This window comes from Miniopterus schreibersii (assembly GCF_964146895.1).
Source record: "Miniopterus schreibersii genome assembly, chromosome: 5".
NCBI classification, from domain to species: domain Eukaryota; kingdom Metazoa; phylum Chordata; class Mammalia; order Chiroptera; family Miniopteridae; genus Miniopterus; species Miniopterus schreibersii.
The window spans coordinates 1,303,384-1,321,858 of NC_138106.1; the positions used below are offsets into that span (position 1 = coordinate 1,303,384).

Genomic DNA, 18,475 nt, shown 5'->3' on the forward strand with positions numbered 1-18,475 from the left:
AGTGAGGCGTGTGTCCCCTTTAGCGTTGAGAGCGCTGGGTGCAGCTGCATTTGAGGACCATGTGGTCCAACTCTTACTGGAAGAGAGATGTCAGGGAGGCCTGGCACCCCCAGCTGCCTTCCCCTGCCAGCTGGCACCCAGAGGATGCTGCCCCCCACACTGAGGCCTCAGGGACCCACCACAGTCAGCCCTCCTCAGGGGTAGCATGTGCTGTGGGAAGAGTGTGGGTGGATATTTATATCTGTTCCAGGGGTGGATATTTATGCTGCACCTTTTTAAAAATCCTGAGGCAGGATGTCCTTTAAATAGTCTGTTTCCCTCTGCTGGTTAATGTGTGGAATCACGATTTTCCTGTCTTTAACAGGGATGTTTCATCCGCCTGCAAGTTGGAAAAGAGTAAAAACATGGGATTTTCAGAAAAACTGTAATACATTTGAGCTTGGAGGGAGTCATCGAGATGCTGAATCCACGAGTCTCACTCTGCAGATAGGAAAGCTGAGACCCAGTGTGGTTCAGAGGACATCGGTCCTGTTAGTTGCAGAGATGTGTGGACACCTGGTCTGCTACATACTCAGCACCCTTCCTCTCTTGTTGGGAAAAGGGTTCCACCCCCATCTCCAAGGCTGGCTCCTGGCATTGCTCACCAAGTGCACCTGAAACGACACAATGGGTCTGGGCTGCCTGTCACCACTTTAGCCAATTAAGCAGAGACAGGGTTGAATTGTATATGAGTGTTTGTTCCAATATTGCCTGCAGCATGGGCGAGCAGCAGGATCCGACTACATAAAAATTGTCCTACTGCCCCGCATAAGCCAGCTGCTTATATTGGGTAGATTACATGGGAAAGATTACATGGGAAAGTAGGAATTACAGGCATGGGGAAGTAGGCAAGGCAAAATGCTCACAGGTTACAGGCAGTGCGGGTTGGGGGTCACAAAGGGCAGGCACCTCTGGGACTCCATCATTTTGGCAGCAAGGTTGTTAATCTTCTCATGATGATGGGCATTTCTCAGATAAAGAGAATGGACCCCATACTAAAGATAATTCCCGTGTCCTGGGTGTACAACATTCAGCCAGGTCGGAGTGTGCTTTCTGAAATCAGAACAGAACAATCACGGTTAACAGAGCATGATTAGTATTGCTTATAACTACAGCTAGTCCCCACTATTCTATTTCTGCCCCAACACACCTGACACAGAGCTGGCCCTGGGCGCTGTTCACTAAGTGCATCTAACACAGGGCTGGCCCCGGGCACTGTTCACTAAGTGCATCTAACACAGGGCTGGCCCCGGGCACTGTTCACTAAGTGCATCTAACACAGGGCTGGCCCCGGGCACTGTTCACTAAGTGCATCTAACACAGGGCTGGCCCCGGGCACTGTTCACTAAGTGCATCTAACACAGGGCTGGCCCTGGGCACTGTTCCCAAAGCATTTGTTTTCCTCCCTTTCAGGTTTCTCCCCCCACCCCCACCCTCACCCCTGGCACCCCTGCAGTCAATCCACAGTCACCAGAACAGCTAAGAAGCACCCACACCCCCTGTAAAAGAAAGCACCCTAGAAAAACAACCTCACCTTCAAGCTTTGGGTTATAAATCAAAGTGGGAAGAAAAACAGTGCTCACGGTCAAGGTCTTCGAGGTATTTGTTCATATAAATGTGTCATTATTATCGAGACTTGGCCTTCACGGGGGTATTAGCTCATACTAATGTTGAAGAAGAACCTTTATTTTGTTTTTATTTATTTTTTTTAATCCTCATTAGAGGATATTTTTTCCATTGCTTTTCAGAGAGAGTGGAGGGAGAGAGGGAGAGAGAGAAACTTCAATGTGAGAGAGACACATGGATTGGTTGCCTCCTACACACCCCCCGACTGGGGCCAGGATCAAGCCTGCAACCGAATTATCAGGTACGTGCCCCTGGCTGGAATCAACCCACAGGACACTCTAACCACTGAGCCAAACCGGCAAGGCCTCAAAGGAGAATTTTTATTTATTTTATTTTATTATTATTTTAAAAATATATATATTTTGCCTGGCTGGGCACGGCTCAATGGTTGAGCGTCAACCTGGCATCTAGGAGATTGTGGTTTGATTTCAGAGAGAGGAAGGGAGAGGGAGAGAGAGAAACATCAATGATGAGAGAGTTGTCATTGATCGGCTGCCTCCTGCACGCCCCCCACTGGGGGTCAAGCTGCCAACCCAGGCATGTGCCCCAACCGGGAATCGAACCTCGATCTCCTGGATCCCAGTTGACACTCAACCGCTGAGCCATGCCAGCCGGGCAATGTCAAAGGAGAACTTTTAAATCTGTTTTCCTACCAGGGCACTTTCATGGGTATTTTAAAGTCAAGGTTATTATCAGAGTAATAAGTTCATTTTCACAATCAGTATTTTGTCAGGTAGAAGTGAAAATTCCAAACAAATGGAATTAAATTATGTTCTATTGGAAAATGCAGCAAGGAAGGAAGGGAGGGAGGAAGCAAGGGTTGGGGGAGGGAAGGATGAAGTAGAAAGGGCTGGGGGAGGGAGGAAGGTTAGCTTTACTGTCAACTTGACTGGGTCACGGGTGCCAGGTATCTGGCTGAGCACTGTTCCTGGGCATGCCTGTGAGGTGTTTCCGGAGGAGACGAGCATTTGAACCAGGGGCCTGAGTAAAGCAGGGGCCCTCCCCAGAGCGCATGGGCCTCACCAGTGTACTGAGGGCCTGACTAGAACAAGAAGGTTGACCCCTCTCTGCTGGACTTCCTGAGCTGGGACACGCGTTCTCCTGCCTGGCCTCAGCCTTCAGACTGGAGTGTACCCCTTGGGCTCTCTGGCTCCCAGGTCCTTAAACTACCCCCGGTGTTCCCAGGCCTCCGGCTTGCATTCTGTGAGTGCATTCCTGATAGTAATAGTCCTCTGTGTGTGCGTGCACGCGTGTGGGTGGGGGCGCCCGTGGGTGGGGGCGCAGGCTGCAGGAGGGCGGTGATGGTAGCTGGAGGTGGGACACTTTTCTCGAGGGGCTCTCCAAAAGGCCGGTGCAGGGAGCTGCAGAGCACGGAGAGCTGGAGGCAAGAAATGACATGTTCCTCTGCATCCACGGCTGGCACTGTCCCGGGAAGTGACGGATGGATTGAGAGGGCGGAAGTAACGCAGGAGAGGAGGGGAGCCAGATGGAGGGTGGGAAAGGGGAGCGGTGAGGTGGGAGGCAAGGCCACCTCGCTGGCAGGCGGCAGTGACAGCTTGTATTAATGGATGAGGTGCTGCTGTGCCTGGTTGTCCACCTGTGTCCTGCCAACCGCCCTGGGCGACCCCTGTGAGGGTCCTGCCATCTCACCATGAGGAGAACCCCGCTGCAGGGAGGAGGTGGGGTCACCTGTCCAGGCCACACAACTGCAGAAGGCGGAGCCAGCATCCAGGTCGGCTGTCTGGCTCCAGCTCCATGCGCTGTCCCCCCACTCTACTGCCCCTGACTGAGTATGCGGGGAGCGAGGCAGACGGGTGCGTGCAGGGTGCCGGGACTGTCTCCTCCTGGAGGCAGGGCTGGGTGTGCAGGCTCCACCCAGGGGAGGCCAGGTGACCTGGGCTGGCTGTCTACACTGTCAGTACCTAGCTCCACTCTGGCGGTGTAGACCCGTATCAGGGATGCTAGAAAGCTGGTGTATTGGAGGGAAAGTCCCCATAATTCTGAGTATTTTAACTTCCTGACTCTCAAAGGCTCGATTCCAGGGTTCCTCTCGCATTTATTCCTGCTCCTTCAAACATTTAAAATGCTCCTCTTGACTGCATCTGCGACTCCTAGAGCAGCGAGTGTGTAACTTGGAGACAGGCCCTAACGGAACCCAGAAGCACCCTTGTCACACTTGTCCTCACCCAAGAGCTGGGTCAACCATGGGGCCCTATTTCCCAAGATCTCGATCCACCCATGTGGGACCTCGGCCCAGACAAACAGCCTCGTCCGTCTAAACCCATGCAGCCCACTGGCTGGGTCTTGGGGGCTTAGATAAAAATGGGGGGAGGATACTCAACAGGGGTGGGGGTTCCTTTGGCATGAGAGAGGTTACATGCTCAGGGCCGACGTCACAGTTTCCACCCTCGGATGATGAATCTCAGCCAGTGATCTGTTGGTTGCTCAACGGCACCAAGTACTTACTGCCTGAATGTGGGCCAAGGGCACTGCTAGGCTTTCGTTTTGGTGTTATTAACCCTTTTATATACAGGGTGTCCCCCAAAAATGTATACACACTTTGCCTGGCCGATGTGGCTCAGTGGTTGAGCGTCAACCCATGAACCAGGAGGTCACCGTTCGATTCCTGGTCAGGGCACATGCCAGGTTGCAGGCCTGATCCCCAGTAGGGGGCATGCAGGAGGCAGCCGATCCAGGGCTCTCATCATTGATGTTTCTCTCTCTCCCTCTCCTTCTCCCTTCCCTCTAACAAAATCAATAAAGACATATTTAAAATGCAAACCAAAAAAAATTTTTTTTAAATTTTAAATGTATATACGTTAACAGCTGATAGCTCAATTTTGAAAATGGAATGTATTTAATAAACACTGCCTTCATAATTATTCAAAGTGTGTGTATACAGTTTTGGGGGACACCCTGTATTTAAGGCCTCGCTCAGCATCCCGTCTTCCCAGGGGCCCAGGATCTGTTGTCCCGGCCACACGGAGGGGCAACCCCAGGCTGCCCGGTGACCACCTCAGCCTCGCAGCTCCGCTTGTCTTGGAGGCTTGCCAGGAAGGGGCCGATGGACTGCTCCAGTGCGTGCCCAGCGGCTGAGGCACGTCCCCCGCCCAGCCCCCCACCCCGACCTTTCTCCAGCCAATGACTCCGGCCCGTGGGTGGCCTTGAGCCTGTAGACCCACAGACACACTTGGACGGCTTTACGGAGATCGTTGACCAATCTGCTCCGCGGGCGGCCAGTAGCTCGGATGTGCTGCTCCCGGCGCCGCAGACATGGCCAACGGGACCAACGCCTCCACCCCGCACTACAGCTACGAATACTACCTGGACTACCTGGACCTCATCCCTGTGGACGAAAAGAAGCTGAGAGCCCACAAATGTGAGTCCTGACCGGGGGAGCGGCCCCACAGAGGCTGGGGTGGCCTCATGACGGGTTTTCTGTTCACTCGACAGCTGTCCCGGGGGTGCCGGGACCTGACCCCACACCCCAGGGTGTGAGTGAGTGGGGGGACGGGGGGAGGCTGTCATTGTCTGTGAAAAGCTTGGACTCACCTCCTAAGAAACAGACACTCTGGGAGCAGAATATGCTTTTCAGAGAGATTTCTTGATACAGTTTCTTTGATCCGGGGTTCCAGTAAGTGAGGCGAATTTCTTCACGTTGTAGATTTTGGGTTTTCTGTTGTCTGGGTGCAGATTTGGGAGAGTTATTTTGTTTGTCCCCTAAGATTTATGACTTAATTTCTATTAAAATACCCATCAATGGCCCTGGCCGGTATGTTCAGTGGTTAGAGCGTTGGCCTTTGCACCGAAAAGGTCATAAGCTCGATTCCCGGTCAAGGGCACGTACCTGGGTTGCAGGTTCCATCCCCGGCCGGGTCGGGGCCAGTGTGAGAGGCAACCGACCGATGTGTCTCTCCCACATCGATGTTCTCTCTCTCTCTCTCCCCTTCCCTCCCTCCACTCTCTAAATAAATAAATAGAAAAAGTAGCCTCAAGTTAGGAACAATAAATAAATAAAATAAGATAAAATAAAATAAAATAAAATACCCACCGATGTTTAACCTCATGGTCTCCGGAAGGACAACCGGACCGAGTTCACGCCTCTTGCTCAGCTTCCTTCCAGTCTTAGTCTCTTGGGTAACTTGGCACTTTGTCAACAATCTCCTCTGACCATTCCAGCTACTCAGGCAAGACAAGAAGTTAGCTGAGGGGATGAACGAGCAGGACAAACAAAACAAAACCCCTCGGCCCTGGGAACCCACCCCCTGCCGTCTCTGAGGTCTCGGGTTCCTTGGGTGTTTGATCAAACGACAGTCACAATATCTGTTGAAAAGCAAATGCAGTCGCCAATGGTGCAGGAGCTTTCATATGAAGAGAAAGATGGTCTGTTACCCACCGGCTCAAACCAAAATCGTGTGGCGTCCTAATTTAACGATGGGGGGCCGGACCCCAGCGCAGCCCCGGGGGAGTGGGCCGGGGTGTCCTGCTAGGACGCCCTCCTGGCTCCAGGTCCCTTGACAACTCCCAAGAGCCAAACGCAGGCACCCATCCGTGTTTGCTGAGGACCTGCCGGGTCCCAGCACCTACGAAGGTTTCCGGAGCTCAGTAGGTGTCGAGTGTGTTTCCTGACGCAAGGCACATAATCATAAAACCGCAGTGCGGAGTTTTGCACATACAGCCCACAGTGAGGGAGGCGGGTGTAAGGAAGAGGGTGCCGGGTAGAAATAAACGCCTACTCGCATACATTGTCAAAGTCCAGACTTCGGGGCGCGCAATGCTCTGGACATGTGGATCTGCCTCCAGGAAAGCTTCTTTTAGAATGAACATAACTGAATAAAATTCTGGGTCCTGACATTGTGCTTCAACCCTACCTGGGACCCAAAGCTTCTCCCGCTGCCTTGGGTCGGTCTCAGGAACCCCCCCCCCCCGCCTCAACCTTTGCTCCCCTATGAAGAGTAACATCTATTGGTATTTTACGAGAAGTCATTCAAGTTATACATCCCGGGGGATGGACAAAATCACTCTCTTCCCAATCCTCACACAATCGGTGGAAAACATGGTCTATGATCTCACCCAGCACGTCGGAACCCCAAACAAATAGACTAAACTCTATCAAGAAACCCATCATAGAAGAATATGTGATTTCAGAAGCATCTTAGTTTCTTAGGAAATTCATTCTGAGTTTACGACAGAGGCTGTCGGATACTATTTTACATACAGACCCATAGGCGACACCCACAGCGACAGGTGTACCTGGGCCGCCTTTATTCCTGTTGTATCCCAGGTGCCCCAGGCTTCAAGTCTTACCTGAATTTAATTTCTACTTTCTCTGAAAAAAGTTTGGGGTTAGACAATACTGTGTCCCCAGGGTGTTTAAGCCCTGCGTAGGTAGTTGTCTACTTGTTCCCTGGGGGCCAGCCGGGAGGCAGCGCCCATGCAGGGGCCGGGCGCACACCTGAGCTCTGCCACTGACTGCACAGTGACCTTGAGCACGTAAGTTACCAAGGCCAGGCCACCATCAGGAGGAGGAGCACAGCCCAGAGAATTCAGTGTAAAGAATGAACAAAGAGCCCATATAACTCTCTCGCTCAGAGTAATCCATTTCCAGTTACAGCTTTAGCCATGACTTCTAATTCCCCAGCAAATGGTGCATCCTGTGGGCATTTCAGGGCAGTGACAGGAATTTCTAAAGACATAGGAGAGCGTTTACTTGGACCCAAGTTCCCGTCAAGGTGGCTCCATGTGGAGGTGTGACTCTCGATTGATTCTGCTGTTGCTCAAAACCTTGGGACTCTTCTTTCGGAACCGACTTTGCTGGCCACAGCTCATTCTATGACATATCTACGGTGATAAATTACGTATATTTTTTGAGGGTGAATTTGCTTTTGGGAAATAGTTAAGAATCATAAAGAAACCAATCAGGTGGATGAAATTAAGCCAGTACGACCGAGGGGGGAAAAATAAACTAGGAACCTTGTAACGTAGCAAAACTGGTGTGTGTCCCTGAAGGAAATTCCAAAAGGAGAATTTATAAATGTTTATGAGTGTTTGATCCATACATGCATTTTAGAAACATTGACATGATTCTAAGGTATAGAGAGAATGATTATTTTGAAGGTCAGAATTCATTTGGATTTGTAAGTTTGGGTACATTTATTTATTTTTACTGATTCACTAAAGAAAATTGGCCACAATTGACAGCACCGGGTGGAACAGAAGTTGATTTCTCCCTCATGTGAAAGTCTGCAGGGGGGGCGCTGGGTTGGCTCCATGAAATACTCAGGATCCCGCTTCATCCGGCTCACTGCTCTGCCATCCCTGGGACGGGTCCCTCATCCTCATGTTCCCAGCCACGCTCTGGGCAGAAAACGTGGTAAGAGAATAAGAAGGGATGGATACAAAGTAGCAGAAGTCCAGCAGTCTGCACAGAAAGACTCCAAGAAACTGCCCAGTAACAGTTCCGTTCACGTCTCATTGGCCGGAACCTTGTCACATGACTACACCTAGCTGCAAGGGAGGCTGGGAACTGTAGTCTTTCTCCCCGGCAGCCGCGTGCCCCTGAAGGCAGAGGTTATCTTACCAGGGGGTGCCTGGCAGCAGGCAGGATGGACACCCAGCCATCTGTGCTGCAGCTGCTCTCACCTTACAGTCGCGTGAGCTGGTGTGGTCACTCGCCGCAAACCCTCTAAACAGAAATAACGTAGTTCTACTTACGGGTGATTTCACGACCAGTAAACAAGGAACGGTGCCATATGCGTTATACATACATATTATCTTATTTAATCTGCGTGATAGTCTACATAACACATACCATCACCCCCATTTAACAGATGAGGAAACAGGTTTAGAGATGCAAAAACCCCAGACCGTCTGAGATCACATAGCTAGAAAACGGCGGAGTCAGAATTTGAACACAAAACCACCCACCTCTGGAGCCTCGGGCCTTAACCGCATTGTCAGTCCCCCGAGAAGGCAAAAGCCTTGGAGTGAATCTTCTACTAGGACCTGGGACTCCAATGTGAGTAGCATTTGGAGGAATGTTAAAACTGAGGCTTAGCAGTCTTCACGCAACAAAACTGGGGTGCCTACCATGAAGAGGAAGTATTTTAATTAATTTGCTACCTCCAAGCTCTGATGAGAAATCCCCCAGCATGACCTGCCTCCCAACCATGCCATCCAGGACCTTCTCTTGTCAACCCACTGTGGCCGCCTCACTCCCCTCAGTCAGCCAGCATGGCCCCAGAAGGGAAGGAAGGAAAGGGAAGGGAGGAAAGGGAAGGGAGGAAAGGGAAGGGAGGGTGTGGAGAAGAGGGAAGGGAGTCAGTGAGGGGGAGGGAGGGGGAAGTCCCCGTGGGCTGGACCAGTCCCTTCTCCAGCCCTCAGCTCCGGTCTCATTGTTGTGAAAACAAGCCCTGGGTGTGTGACCTTTCCCAGCACCCGGGGTGACAGATTTGTCCTGGGACAGAACGTTCTCTCCAGCGAGCGCAGAGCCCTGAGGCAGAACCTTCTGCAGGAAATGGAAAAGAACCCCGTTTTCTTGGCTGCCTTTCCCAGCAGAACACGTCCAAAGCATTTAATACAGGAAACAGCTACCGATCGCCCTTCTGGTGGGACAGAACTCACATTCACGTCCGCAGGGCTGTGCTCTGAGAGAGGTGTTGTCTCACGTCCTGCTCCGGGTGGGGGACAGTGGCCCAGGGCAGGAGCAGAAGGGGGGGGGCAGTTGAAGCCATTTCCTTAGAGGCACTGATCTAGGAGCTAAAGTCTCCAACCCTGTGTTGTTATTATTTATTTTTTTGTTAATCTTCACCTAAGGATATTTTTTCCATTGCTTTTCAGAGAGAGTGGAGAGGAGGGAGGGAGGGAGGGAGAAACCCTGATGTGAGAGAGACACAGCGACTGGTTGCCTCCTGCTGGTCGGCCTGGAAGGGAGATTGGGGGGGGGGGACTGGGGCGAGCCCAAAACCAAGGTACGTGCCCTTGACTGGGAATTGAACCCTCGACCCTTTGGTGCACGGCTGACGCTCTAACCACTGAGAACACCGGCCAGGGCGAACCCTGCATTACTTCTATGAAGGAAAAAGCACATTAGTGTCTGCAGAAATCTAACCCCCTTACAGAACCGAATCCCCACCCACATTTTCTGAACGCTTACAAACACTCGCCCTTCGAGGGTGTAAGTACGTTGTGCCTCTCAGGGACAGAGCTGAACCGAAGCAGGCCAGGCAGGCCCCGGAACGCACGTCACCCGGCATTCCTTGCCGAGGGTCAGAGAGGGAGCGTTTGAGAGCTCGCTCCCCGCATATGCTGTCAGTTCGGCTCAGATAAACTCATAAAAATTCTCAAAAGAAAAAAAAAGTGGACGTCTTTGCAAAGTCCTTAAGCTTAGGACAGACGGCAACAACCCCGTTCGCATTGCCCAGGAGCCCAGGAGGTCCCCTCAAACAGCTCAGTGCTCAGGGGCCACCGGGGTCCTCAGCCCAGGGACTGAGTGGAGGGGATGTGGGAGCAGCCAGGGTCTCCCCTGTCCTTGCCCCTCGGAGCCCGATGCCAAGCTGCGGCTGCGCAGGGGGCGGTGGGGACTCCGACCCCTTTCACAGGGCTGCGTCTTAGGGCAGAGGTGACACTACTCAAATGCCGTGAATCACCCCACAAGTGACCACGTATCCCTGACACCCCCTCATTTGCTCACTCATTTGTTGACTTCCTAAGCGTCTTCCATTTGGACAGAACACATGGGCGGCAGGGCAGGGGCGGCCCTGGAGGCATCGAGGGCTTCAGAGGGGGAGGCTGGCAGGACGCCAGCTCCCGAGGGCCAGGCTGGCCCCTCCGAATCCTAAGAGCTGCCAGCAGAGCCTGGCTCGGCAGGTGCTTAACACGCCTGTCGGTCACCATCCTTCAGCAGCCTCTTTGGTCACTTCTGTCGGTGTGCAGCGTTCCCCGGTTTGGGGCACCTTGTCCTGGCCCACGAGCGTGTCTGAGATGCGAAAGGTGCAGACACTAACTGCGAGCCCGGTGCTCTGTGCCCACAGCGCCAGCCACCCAATGGGAACCCTGCCACATGCAACGGTTCCCTGGCAACCTACCGAATGTTCCTGAACTGGAGCCCGAAGAAGGGCACTTCCCGACCTGCTGGTCTTCCCAGGGCCCAGGAGCATCCAGGCGTGTTTCCTGCCCCCTCCGCCCCCCCGGCCACAAACACAGCCATCATGGTCACTGCAAATGTGCCTTTTCCTCCTGCCACAGCCCCCAGCTGGCCTGTCCACCTGAAGGAGGGACAAGCTCTTTCCAAGTCCTCAGTCCTGGCCAGGGCAGGGCTCCGTTAACATCCCCCGGGGGAAGGGATTGCCCTGCCAGGGGCACGTGCTCCGGCCCAGGCTCTCACTCCTGGGCGCTGCTCACCAAAGCCCCCTGCAGCCCTCTTGGGGGGGGGGAGGCCGCCCTGCCACACGAGCTGCCCCAGGCCCGTCTTCTCCCTCCCAAGGAAAAAGGAAGGAGGGGAATCCATCTTCTGAGCAGCAGTAACAGCTAAAAAAAAGCGCATCCGCACCTGATTTTTACTGCTTCCCCTGAGCAGACAACCCCTCCACACCGACCCAGCGGCTGGGGGCTCTGGGAAAAGTCACTTTCCTCTGCCCTGTTCCTGCCCAGCAGCCGAGAGGCTGGGAAAGGGTGGAGCACCCACCCTGCCCTGTCCCGCAGCTCTGGGCCCCTCCCTGCGCCGGGTCCGAGTCACACGACACTGACACGCCTCTCGCTCCTGCAGACTCCGTGGTCATCGCCTTCTGGGTGAGCCTGGCGGCCTTCGTGGTTCTCCTGTTTCTCATCCTCCTCTACATGTCCTGGCCGAGCTCCCCACAGGCCAGGTGAGCGGGGCGGGCGTGGGGACGCGGGTGATGCATGCGGCTCAGTGGGGAGGAACCCATGCTCCTCCTGACTGGCGGTGCTCACGGAGGACACCGTTGCCCAAGCACTTGGTGCCCGACGTGAGACGCTCAGGACAGTACCAAGGGTCCTGAGTAAGACTCAGGAAAGAGAACTGTCCAGCTGCTCCCTGATGAGCTGCTCTTTCCATGCAAAAGAATAAATAAATAAGGTCAGCTAGCATCTTCTGCAAGGAGGGCTCTGGTCCCTGGGTCCTTCCCTGACCCTCCATACACACTAACGTTATAGTCACAGGGAAACGGTTCTCCAACTTAGCCACTTGTCAACAGGTCTCATGTCACCCTAGGATACCTGAGGTGACCATCACCTCGTCACTGGTGAGACAGAGGGCAGGCGGGGCATAGTGGCCGTCAGCCGGGCGGTGTCCACCTCCCCCAGCACCTGAGCACAGGAGGCCACCCAGGGCGGGCGGGCTGCTAAGACGCGGCCTGAGGTCTGAGTTCAAGATGAGCTCACTCTGATCTGTGGGCGGACGCTAGACCAACCTGTGCCCCACCCCCATGTCCCCAGCTGCTAATGGACACACAAGGAAAGCGACCTGGAGGGAAAGACCGAGGACCAGGTCGCCACCAAGCACCTCCTCTTGTCTCCATTTCTCCACCTGTTGGGCTGGGCTGGCCCTCAGGTGTCCGCTCTCTGCAGAGGTGCTGGAGCTCCGTGGGGCCTTCCCTGTGGGCTCGGACAAGCAGGAGGGTGGGACACAAAGCCCTGGAGGGACTGTCCTGGGGCAGCTTTGACGCCTGCCTCATCTTTTTCCATAGGAATGCCCAGCACCGCTCCACGTGCCCCTGGAGCCTCCACCTCGACCTCCCCCTCTGCGTCCGGAGGCACCTTCTGCTGCACAGGGCCTCCCAGGGGACCCCACAGGCCTCACTGAGCTCAGCTGGGGATGGGGAGCCAGGCAGCAGAGCATCCGACGCCTCCGCCTCAACCCCTACTGCCCCGGAGGCCCACCCTGCCCTCCTGTGGGACCAGGCCCTCGATGGGGACCCCCACAGCATCAGCTGACGTGGGCCACAGGCCCAGCCGGCCTCCAGCTGGAGACAGTACTGACAGTGCGACAAGCCACAGCCACTGTACGCAGCGGACGCGCAGCTGTGTCAAGGACCACCGCAAGGAGGCATGGTGACGTGTCCGTGACGTGATCCGAGGCCGCAACAGCCCACCCGGCAGGGGGAGCAGCCCAAGACTGCAGCTCTCGTGCACCCGGCCGCTTACCCACTGCCTGTGCTTGCTTTGGGAAGGGCAGGAAATAATATCCATAAATAAAGATTTGAAATAGTCACCCACTCATCTTTCCTATGCCACTTTTGAGCTTCAAGGTTGCTGCTGCAACATTGTATCGACCGTGAGTTCGCTTGGCTGCTCGCTTGGCTGCTCTGTACCTTTCTTGGACGCCCAGGTCCGAGTGTGGCCTTGCCAGGTGGGGGACAGCGGGTCATAAGGGAAGACAAGGGGAGACTGAGTTGGAGATGCAGGAAAGGGGGGAGGAAGGAACACGTCCTTTCCGACTCGGATCTGCATGTAGGACAGACTGCAGAATACTCTTGAAGGACATTGCTGTCGGTGTTTGGGGGGGACAGGAGAGGGGGTGACTGCTCTTTGCCTCCAGATGATGAGCCCTCTTTGTAGTTAAGAGGAACTAGATGCAGATAAACCCACTCTGTCTTGGTTAAAAATCTTATTAAGAAAAACAGGAGAACCTAGAGAACACTGGAGGTACAAGGGAGTAAACGTGAGGCTGAAACCGCTCTCAATGGGGTGTGTTACACAGGCAAACAAGCCGCCACCTCCCAGGTGACGGGCACGGGTGCCACTGAGCTGACGGTGACGATGGCCGAGAGCCCCGGGAGCCCTGGTGTGCGGGGTGTGGGAACACGCAGAGCTTTGGATGAACAGGCTAAAATTCTGTACCGTAAACTGCTACGTTTCACTGCCCACATTTGTCAACTATGACACCAATTAACGCAGGATCTTAAAAGTCAAACCCTGGCCTCCAACATGCAGGTCTTGGTGGAATAAAAATAGCCTTTAACATCAATTAAGTAAAACACAAAAACTTAACAAAATAGACATTTATTATCAAGTTATAAAATTCAAAATCCTGTCTTTGGAACACAATTTAAAAATTACAGGCCGCCTTCTCAGCAGAGGTCAAATTGATTTCATCCTGTAAAGATCTGCTGCAACACCCTTTTATTTAATAAAATAATTAAACTGGCAGGAGCGGATATATCTACAAAGTTACACAGAGCTGTTGCTTCTTACAGAGACAGCTTTAAACGCCTCTGTTCAGACTCTTTTATGTGCCATACTGGGGATGTTTCAGCTTTAACGTTAACACAGGAACCCCTCATGAGCTCAGTGTTACCTCTGAGGTGTTCCCTCTGAAGGACGGCCCCCCGAGAGGAAGGGTGGGCCCCACTCATTGCTGGATGGGCCTCATGGCCCTGAAGGACCCATGGCCACCATAACACCGACCACGTCACAGTCCCTTGAGTCTGTATATTGGTCAAATAAATAAAGTCAACCTTTCTTGCCAGGAAACTGAGCCCACACACTTGTCCCTCGCACAACTTCTATGGAAAGTGGCTCAAACGGAGGCGCCAGCTGGCAGGGTGTCACACGTCTGGGGCCAGGGCAGCGATGTCCTTGCAGAGCCCAACGATGGCCTCCTGGTCACCACCCGGAGCATCCTCCACAGCATCACACACCATCTGGACGTGGGTGAGGAGGGCGTCTGGCTGCTGGGCCCCCAGCCAGACGTCCTTGATGTACAGGGACAGCAGGAAGGCCGCGGAGGCTGAGGAAGAGGGGACAGCAGGGATGTCAGGACGCACGTCTACTCAGCCAGAGAGCATGTCATCCCTCCACACCCAGGGACACGGGCGTTGCAAAGCGCCAGTGAACTGGGCACACGCCTGCGGCCGCCGAGGCAAACAGGTGGGTAAAACAAACTAATTTTGTTCTTGCTTAACTTTTGGGTTAATCATTTTTGTACCCTGAAAAACCATCTTTTTATTTGATGAATGTAGAAAAACTCTTGGTCTGACTCCCCGCCCCAGACCCAGACTGAGGTCAAGGAATCACCCCCCACCCCGTCCTTCCCTCCAAGGCACGGGGGGGAGGGGGGCCTTCCAGGCACAGACTCAGTTCCCCAACTGCAGCCAGACGAGAGGACAGACCTGCTACCAGGTGGGTAGCGGCCCCTCGCTGCTCCCGGTGTCCTGGGAAAGGGCCCAGCCTCCCAGGTGGAGGGGCCACATGAGGATGCACACCGCTCCTCTTGGGCTCTTGCTCAGGCTTCAAAGCCTTTGCTGTTCATTCTTCATTCGTCCATCCAAACCCTTACTAGGCACCTGCTGATGCCAAGCACGTAAATGTGTGTATCTGTACTTGTGTGCATACCTGTACACACGTGTGCACACACGCACACGTTTGTACACTCGTGTGCACCTGACCACCATGTGGAATGTAATCCTTCGCTTAGGAAATGGTGGACACTTAGGAAAGCCACTGGCCTGCGGGAGGGACAGTCCCCGGTGGGTCAGGAGGTTCTGGGGTGAGCCCTCCCACACTGTGAAACGATGGTCACTAAAGGTCTCACCCACAGGCAAAGGCACTGGCTTCCCCACCCTTCACGTTCAGGGCCCAATGGGGACTTCACGGTCCCCGGAGCTGTGCTGAGAGGCTGCCCCCACCCCCGCCCAGGGCACCTCCTCAGCTTGACTCCCAAGCCGGCGTCCCAGCATCACCTCGCGTGGCTTCCTCCTCATGGTCCAGAGAAGAGAGGCGGAGGGTCTCCACGGCGGCGGGGAGAGGAGTCCCTGCAGGGCACAGGGCGACCACCAGCGGCAGCATGACCATGTTGAGCAGGGTGGGCACACCAGGCTCGGGCTCCCCCAGCCCTTCCTGGCCACAGAGCCGGCTGTACAGCTGAAAGAGGCCACTCCGCACTCTGCTGTCCCTCAGCAGCTCGGCCACCACTGCTGGCTGGGGCACAATGTGGCTCTGAAGCCAGCGGAGGAGGCCTGAGGCCTCAGCCCTGCTCAGCGGGTGCTGGGCTGCTGACCGCAGCACCCAGCTGACCACCAGGGTGGCGACGGCATACATGGGGCTGGCCTCATCACTCTGCGGGGTGGCTAGGTCCTCAGGGTCCTGATCGGGCGCAGGGCCGGGGAACACCGGCCCCCAGTGGGTCAGTATGGACCTCAGGAGGCCCCTGCACGTCTCCAAGCTGGACGCCTGCAGCTCGGGGCTGGCCGTCTCCTCCACCTCCCCAGGCTTCCTCTTCCGGCCCCGAGGGCCTCGGGCTGGCACAGTGGGCTTGTTCCTGTCCTTGAGCATTTCTGTCAGAGAGAGAAGATGGGTGAGACTGATGTCCCCACAGACTGGGCGGTGGGCGCGCGATGGGGGGGCGGGCGGAGAAGGCTCACAGGCACTGAGTGGCCGGCTCTGCCCCACAGGCCATGCTGCCTGGGGCACAGCGAGCGCGGGTACTGGACCGGGATTGGTGTCACTGCTATGACAGGGAGCTAGCTCCCTGGCGGGACAGAGCTGACACAGAGCCAGGCCCCCCAAGCCCCCCTCTAGGCAACAACGATGGAGAGGCACCTCTAAGTCTCGTCCGCCACGGGGACGCTGCTCAGAGGGAAGGACATGGCTGCTCAGGGAAACAGGGCAGCAGGGAACCGCGACCACACCGTGGGCCCCACGCACTCAGCAGCTCCCTGACGTGAAGCTTCTCCGCAGCGGCTCGCAGGGCCTCCTGCAGCTCGGCGTCTCTCTCGATGAGGCTCCACTTGTGCAGGAGAACAAGGGCGTCCCTGGTGGACAGCACCGTCTCGTTCACGGTGAAGCGGGCCATGTCCCTGAAGGCCTGCAGGACGGTGGCCCGGTACCTCAGCACGGACTCGAGCGCCCCGAAGAAGTCGGTCAGCTGGGCGGAGGCCAAGGTGGGCCTGTCGGGAGGACCGAATGAGCAGAGCTGCCTCCTTGTCCAGCCCCGGACGGGGCGCCAGTCATGCCGCAGAGCAGCGGCGCCCACAGGCCACCCCCCAGCTGCTTCCCTTCACAGCCAGGACGGCAAGAGCCGGGTGCTTGGGACGGCAGCAAGGGGGCCGGGCCGGACTCCATCCTGGGGGCACAGACGTCTCCAGAAACCACGGCTGATGGATAGCTGGGCAGAGCCTGAGGGCCAGGTGTGGGCTGCCGGACACTCATTCATGACTGCCCACTCCTGTCTCATCAACTCGGACTCAGTGGGAGGCCCAGAGCGCCTGGGACACACTGCCCACGGCCAGTGCTACCGGGGGTCGCCGGGAGGAATTTAAAATCCAACACTATCCACTCCCCGCCACCTTAAAACTACGTTATTTCTGAAAGCACAGTTCTGAGAGACCAGTGTCCTTCAATGACCCTAGGTAAGGATCACACGACCGGCACGGACGTCAGGACTAGTTCAGAGCATAAAACCAAGAGCCTGCCCTGATCAGTTTCCATTCTGAGACTCAGTCTGCTTGGCCGACCTCCTGGGTCCAACCGCACACCTGCCCCAGCTCAGACAGGCAGGCGCGCAGTACACTGCCTGACCCACAGGCCCGAGGGCTCGCGCTCCTGGGGGAGCCAAGAGCACTCCACGGGGCAGGTGGAAAATGCTCGTTTCCAAGGCAATTCATGGGTGAGGGGCCCGTGCGGGCTGAGGCAGGGGCAAGCCTGGGAACACCCGCCTTTCCCAGGTCAAGGTCACGGGAAACACAGTCTCTCTACAAAAGTCCTCTGTGTGCTTGAACGAGGACATCGAGGTGGACGGCTGCCTGCTAAGTGACCTGGGACACGCTTTCGGTTTCCAGGGCGTGGAAGGAACCCCACGAAGCTGAAGTGGAAAGGAGGAAGCAGCTGCACACAGAGGGTTCCCGACCTCGCCCACACTGGTGGCAGCTCTGGCCCAGCTCACACCAGGCTGACCACTGACAGGAGCTCGGGCCCAGAATGGAGTCGTGACCAAAGGGACAGAGAGAGGACAGCCGCAGTGGCCACCCAGGGGCCAGGCCGGGGGGCGGGCATACCTCAGGTGCTTGGCGAGCACTAGAAGGACATACAGGAACTCGTTGACCAGGTGCAGGGCCAGCAGCTTCGGGGGCTTCTGGGGCCCTGGTGGGCGTGGTGGCTGGCCGCCCCACTCTGCCCCTTTGTCCCCCAGGCTGGTCACCCACAGTGTGCGCAACAAGCAGGTGATGCTGGACAGCAGCTGTGTCTCCAGGAACCTGCGACGGAGCACAGGACCCTCCTGTCACAGCCCTCCTTCCGCCACTGGCATCGGCCAGGGGGTGGGCAGGAACCACAGGATGACTCCGATGCGGGGCGGGCCGGGCGGCGGCCACGCTTCCTCGCCCCTAACAGCTCCATCCACTTAGTCCCCCACTGCAGCTACCAGACAGGCACAGGCTCCGAGTAAGAGCGGGTGCTGCTACAGACCCAGCCTAACACACGAGGGGCCCACTCCTGTCTGACCGACGACCTCCAGGGGCCCCGGCCAGAGCAGCCCTGCAGCCGCTGCCGGGGCTTCAGGAGAACAAATCGACGCCAAACAGAAAGTTAACAGCCACCTACACCTTCTATGAATCAGAAACAGGCTGGGCGCCGATGCCCAAAGACACAGTCTAGATTCAGGATACTGCTTTCTCTTAGAGAAATTTTAAAAAATACTTTTTAAACATGCACAATGGGCCTGGGTACCCCTGGCTTCTTAGAATGTTTGTTCTTTGCAAGCAAGCCCCCCCCAGGAAGCGCTGTCTGCCGAGACAGGCTGTCGTCCTCCAGACAGCCGCAAGTTTAGATGATTAGGAATCAAAACAGATCATGC

At 55.6% G+C, this 18,475-nt stretch overlaps 2 protein-coding genes across 3 annotated transcripts in view; one reads left to right on the plus strand and one right to left on the minus strand.

The window, feature by feature from the left end:
• The first annotated feature begins 4,619 nt into the window (after positions 1-4,619).
• MRAP (melanocortin 2 receptor accessory protein) lies at positions 4,620-12,898 on the plus strand. Its single transcript, XM_081138325.1, has 3 exons — positions 4,620-5,044; positions 11,432-11,531; positions 12,372-12,898. The coding sequence occupies exons 1-3, from the start codon at positions 4,939-4,941 to the stop codon at positions 12,616-12,618; spliced, it is 453 nt and encodes a 150-aa protein (XP_080994451.1). The 5' UTR covers positions 4,620-4,938; the 3' UTR covers positions 12,619-12,898.
• Positions 12,899-13,819: 921 nt separating this feature from the next.
• URB1 (URB1 ribosome biogenesis homolog) overlaps positions 13,820-18,475 on the minus strand; it is a 47,047-nt gene continuing 42,391 nt past the window's right edge. For both annotated transcript variants that reach the window (XM_081138138.1, XM_081138137.1), the window contains exons 36-39: positions 17,679-17,876; positions 16,330-16,571; positions 15,366-15,959; positions 13,820-14,413 (exon numbers count right to left, since the gene is read on the minus strand). In XM_081138138.1, coding sequence (XP_080994264.1) covers positions 14,232-14,413; positions 15,366-15,959; positions 16,330-16,571; positions 17,679-17,876 — 1,216 coding nt within the window. In that variant the 3' untranslated portion in view covers positions 13,820-14,231. The remainder of the gene's footprint in view (positions 14,414-15,365; positions 15,960-16,329; positions 16,572-17,678; positions 17,877-18,475) is intronic.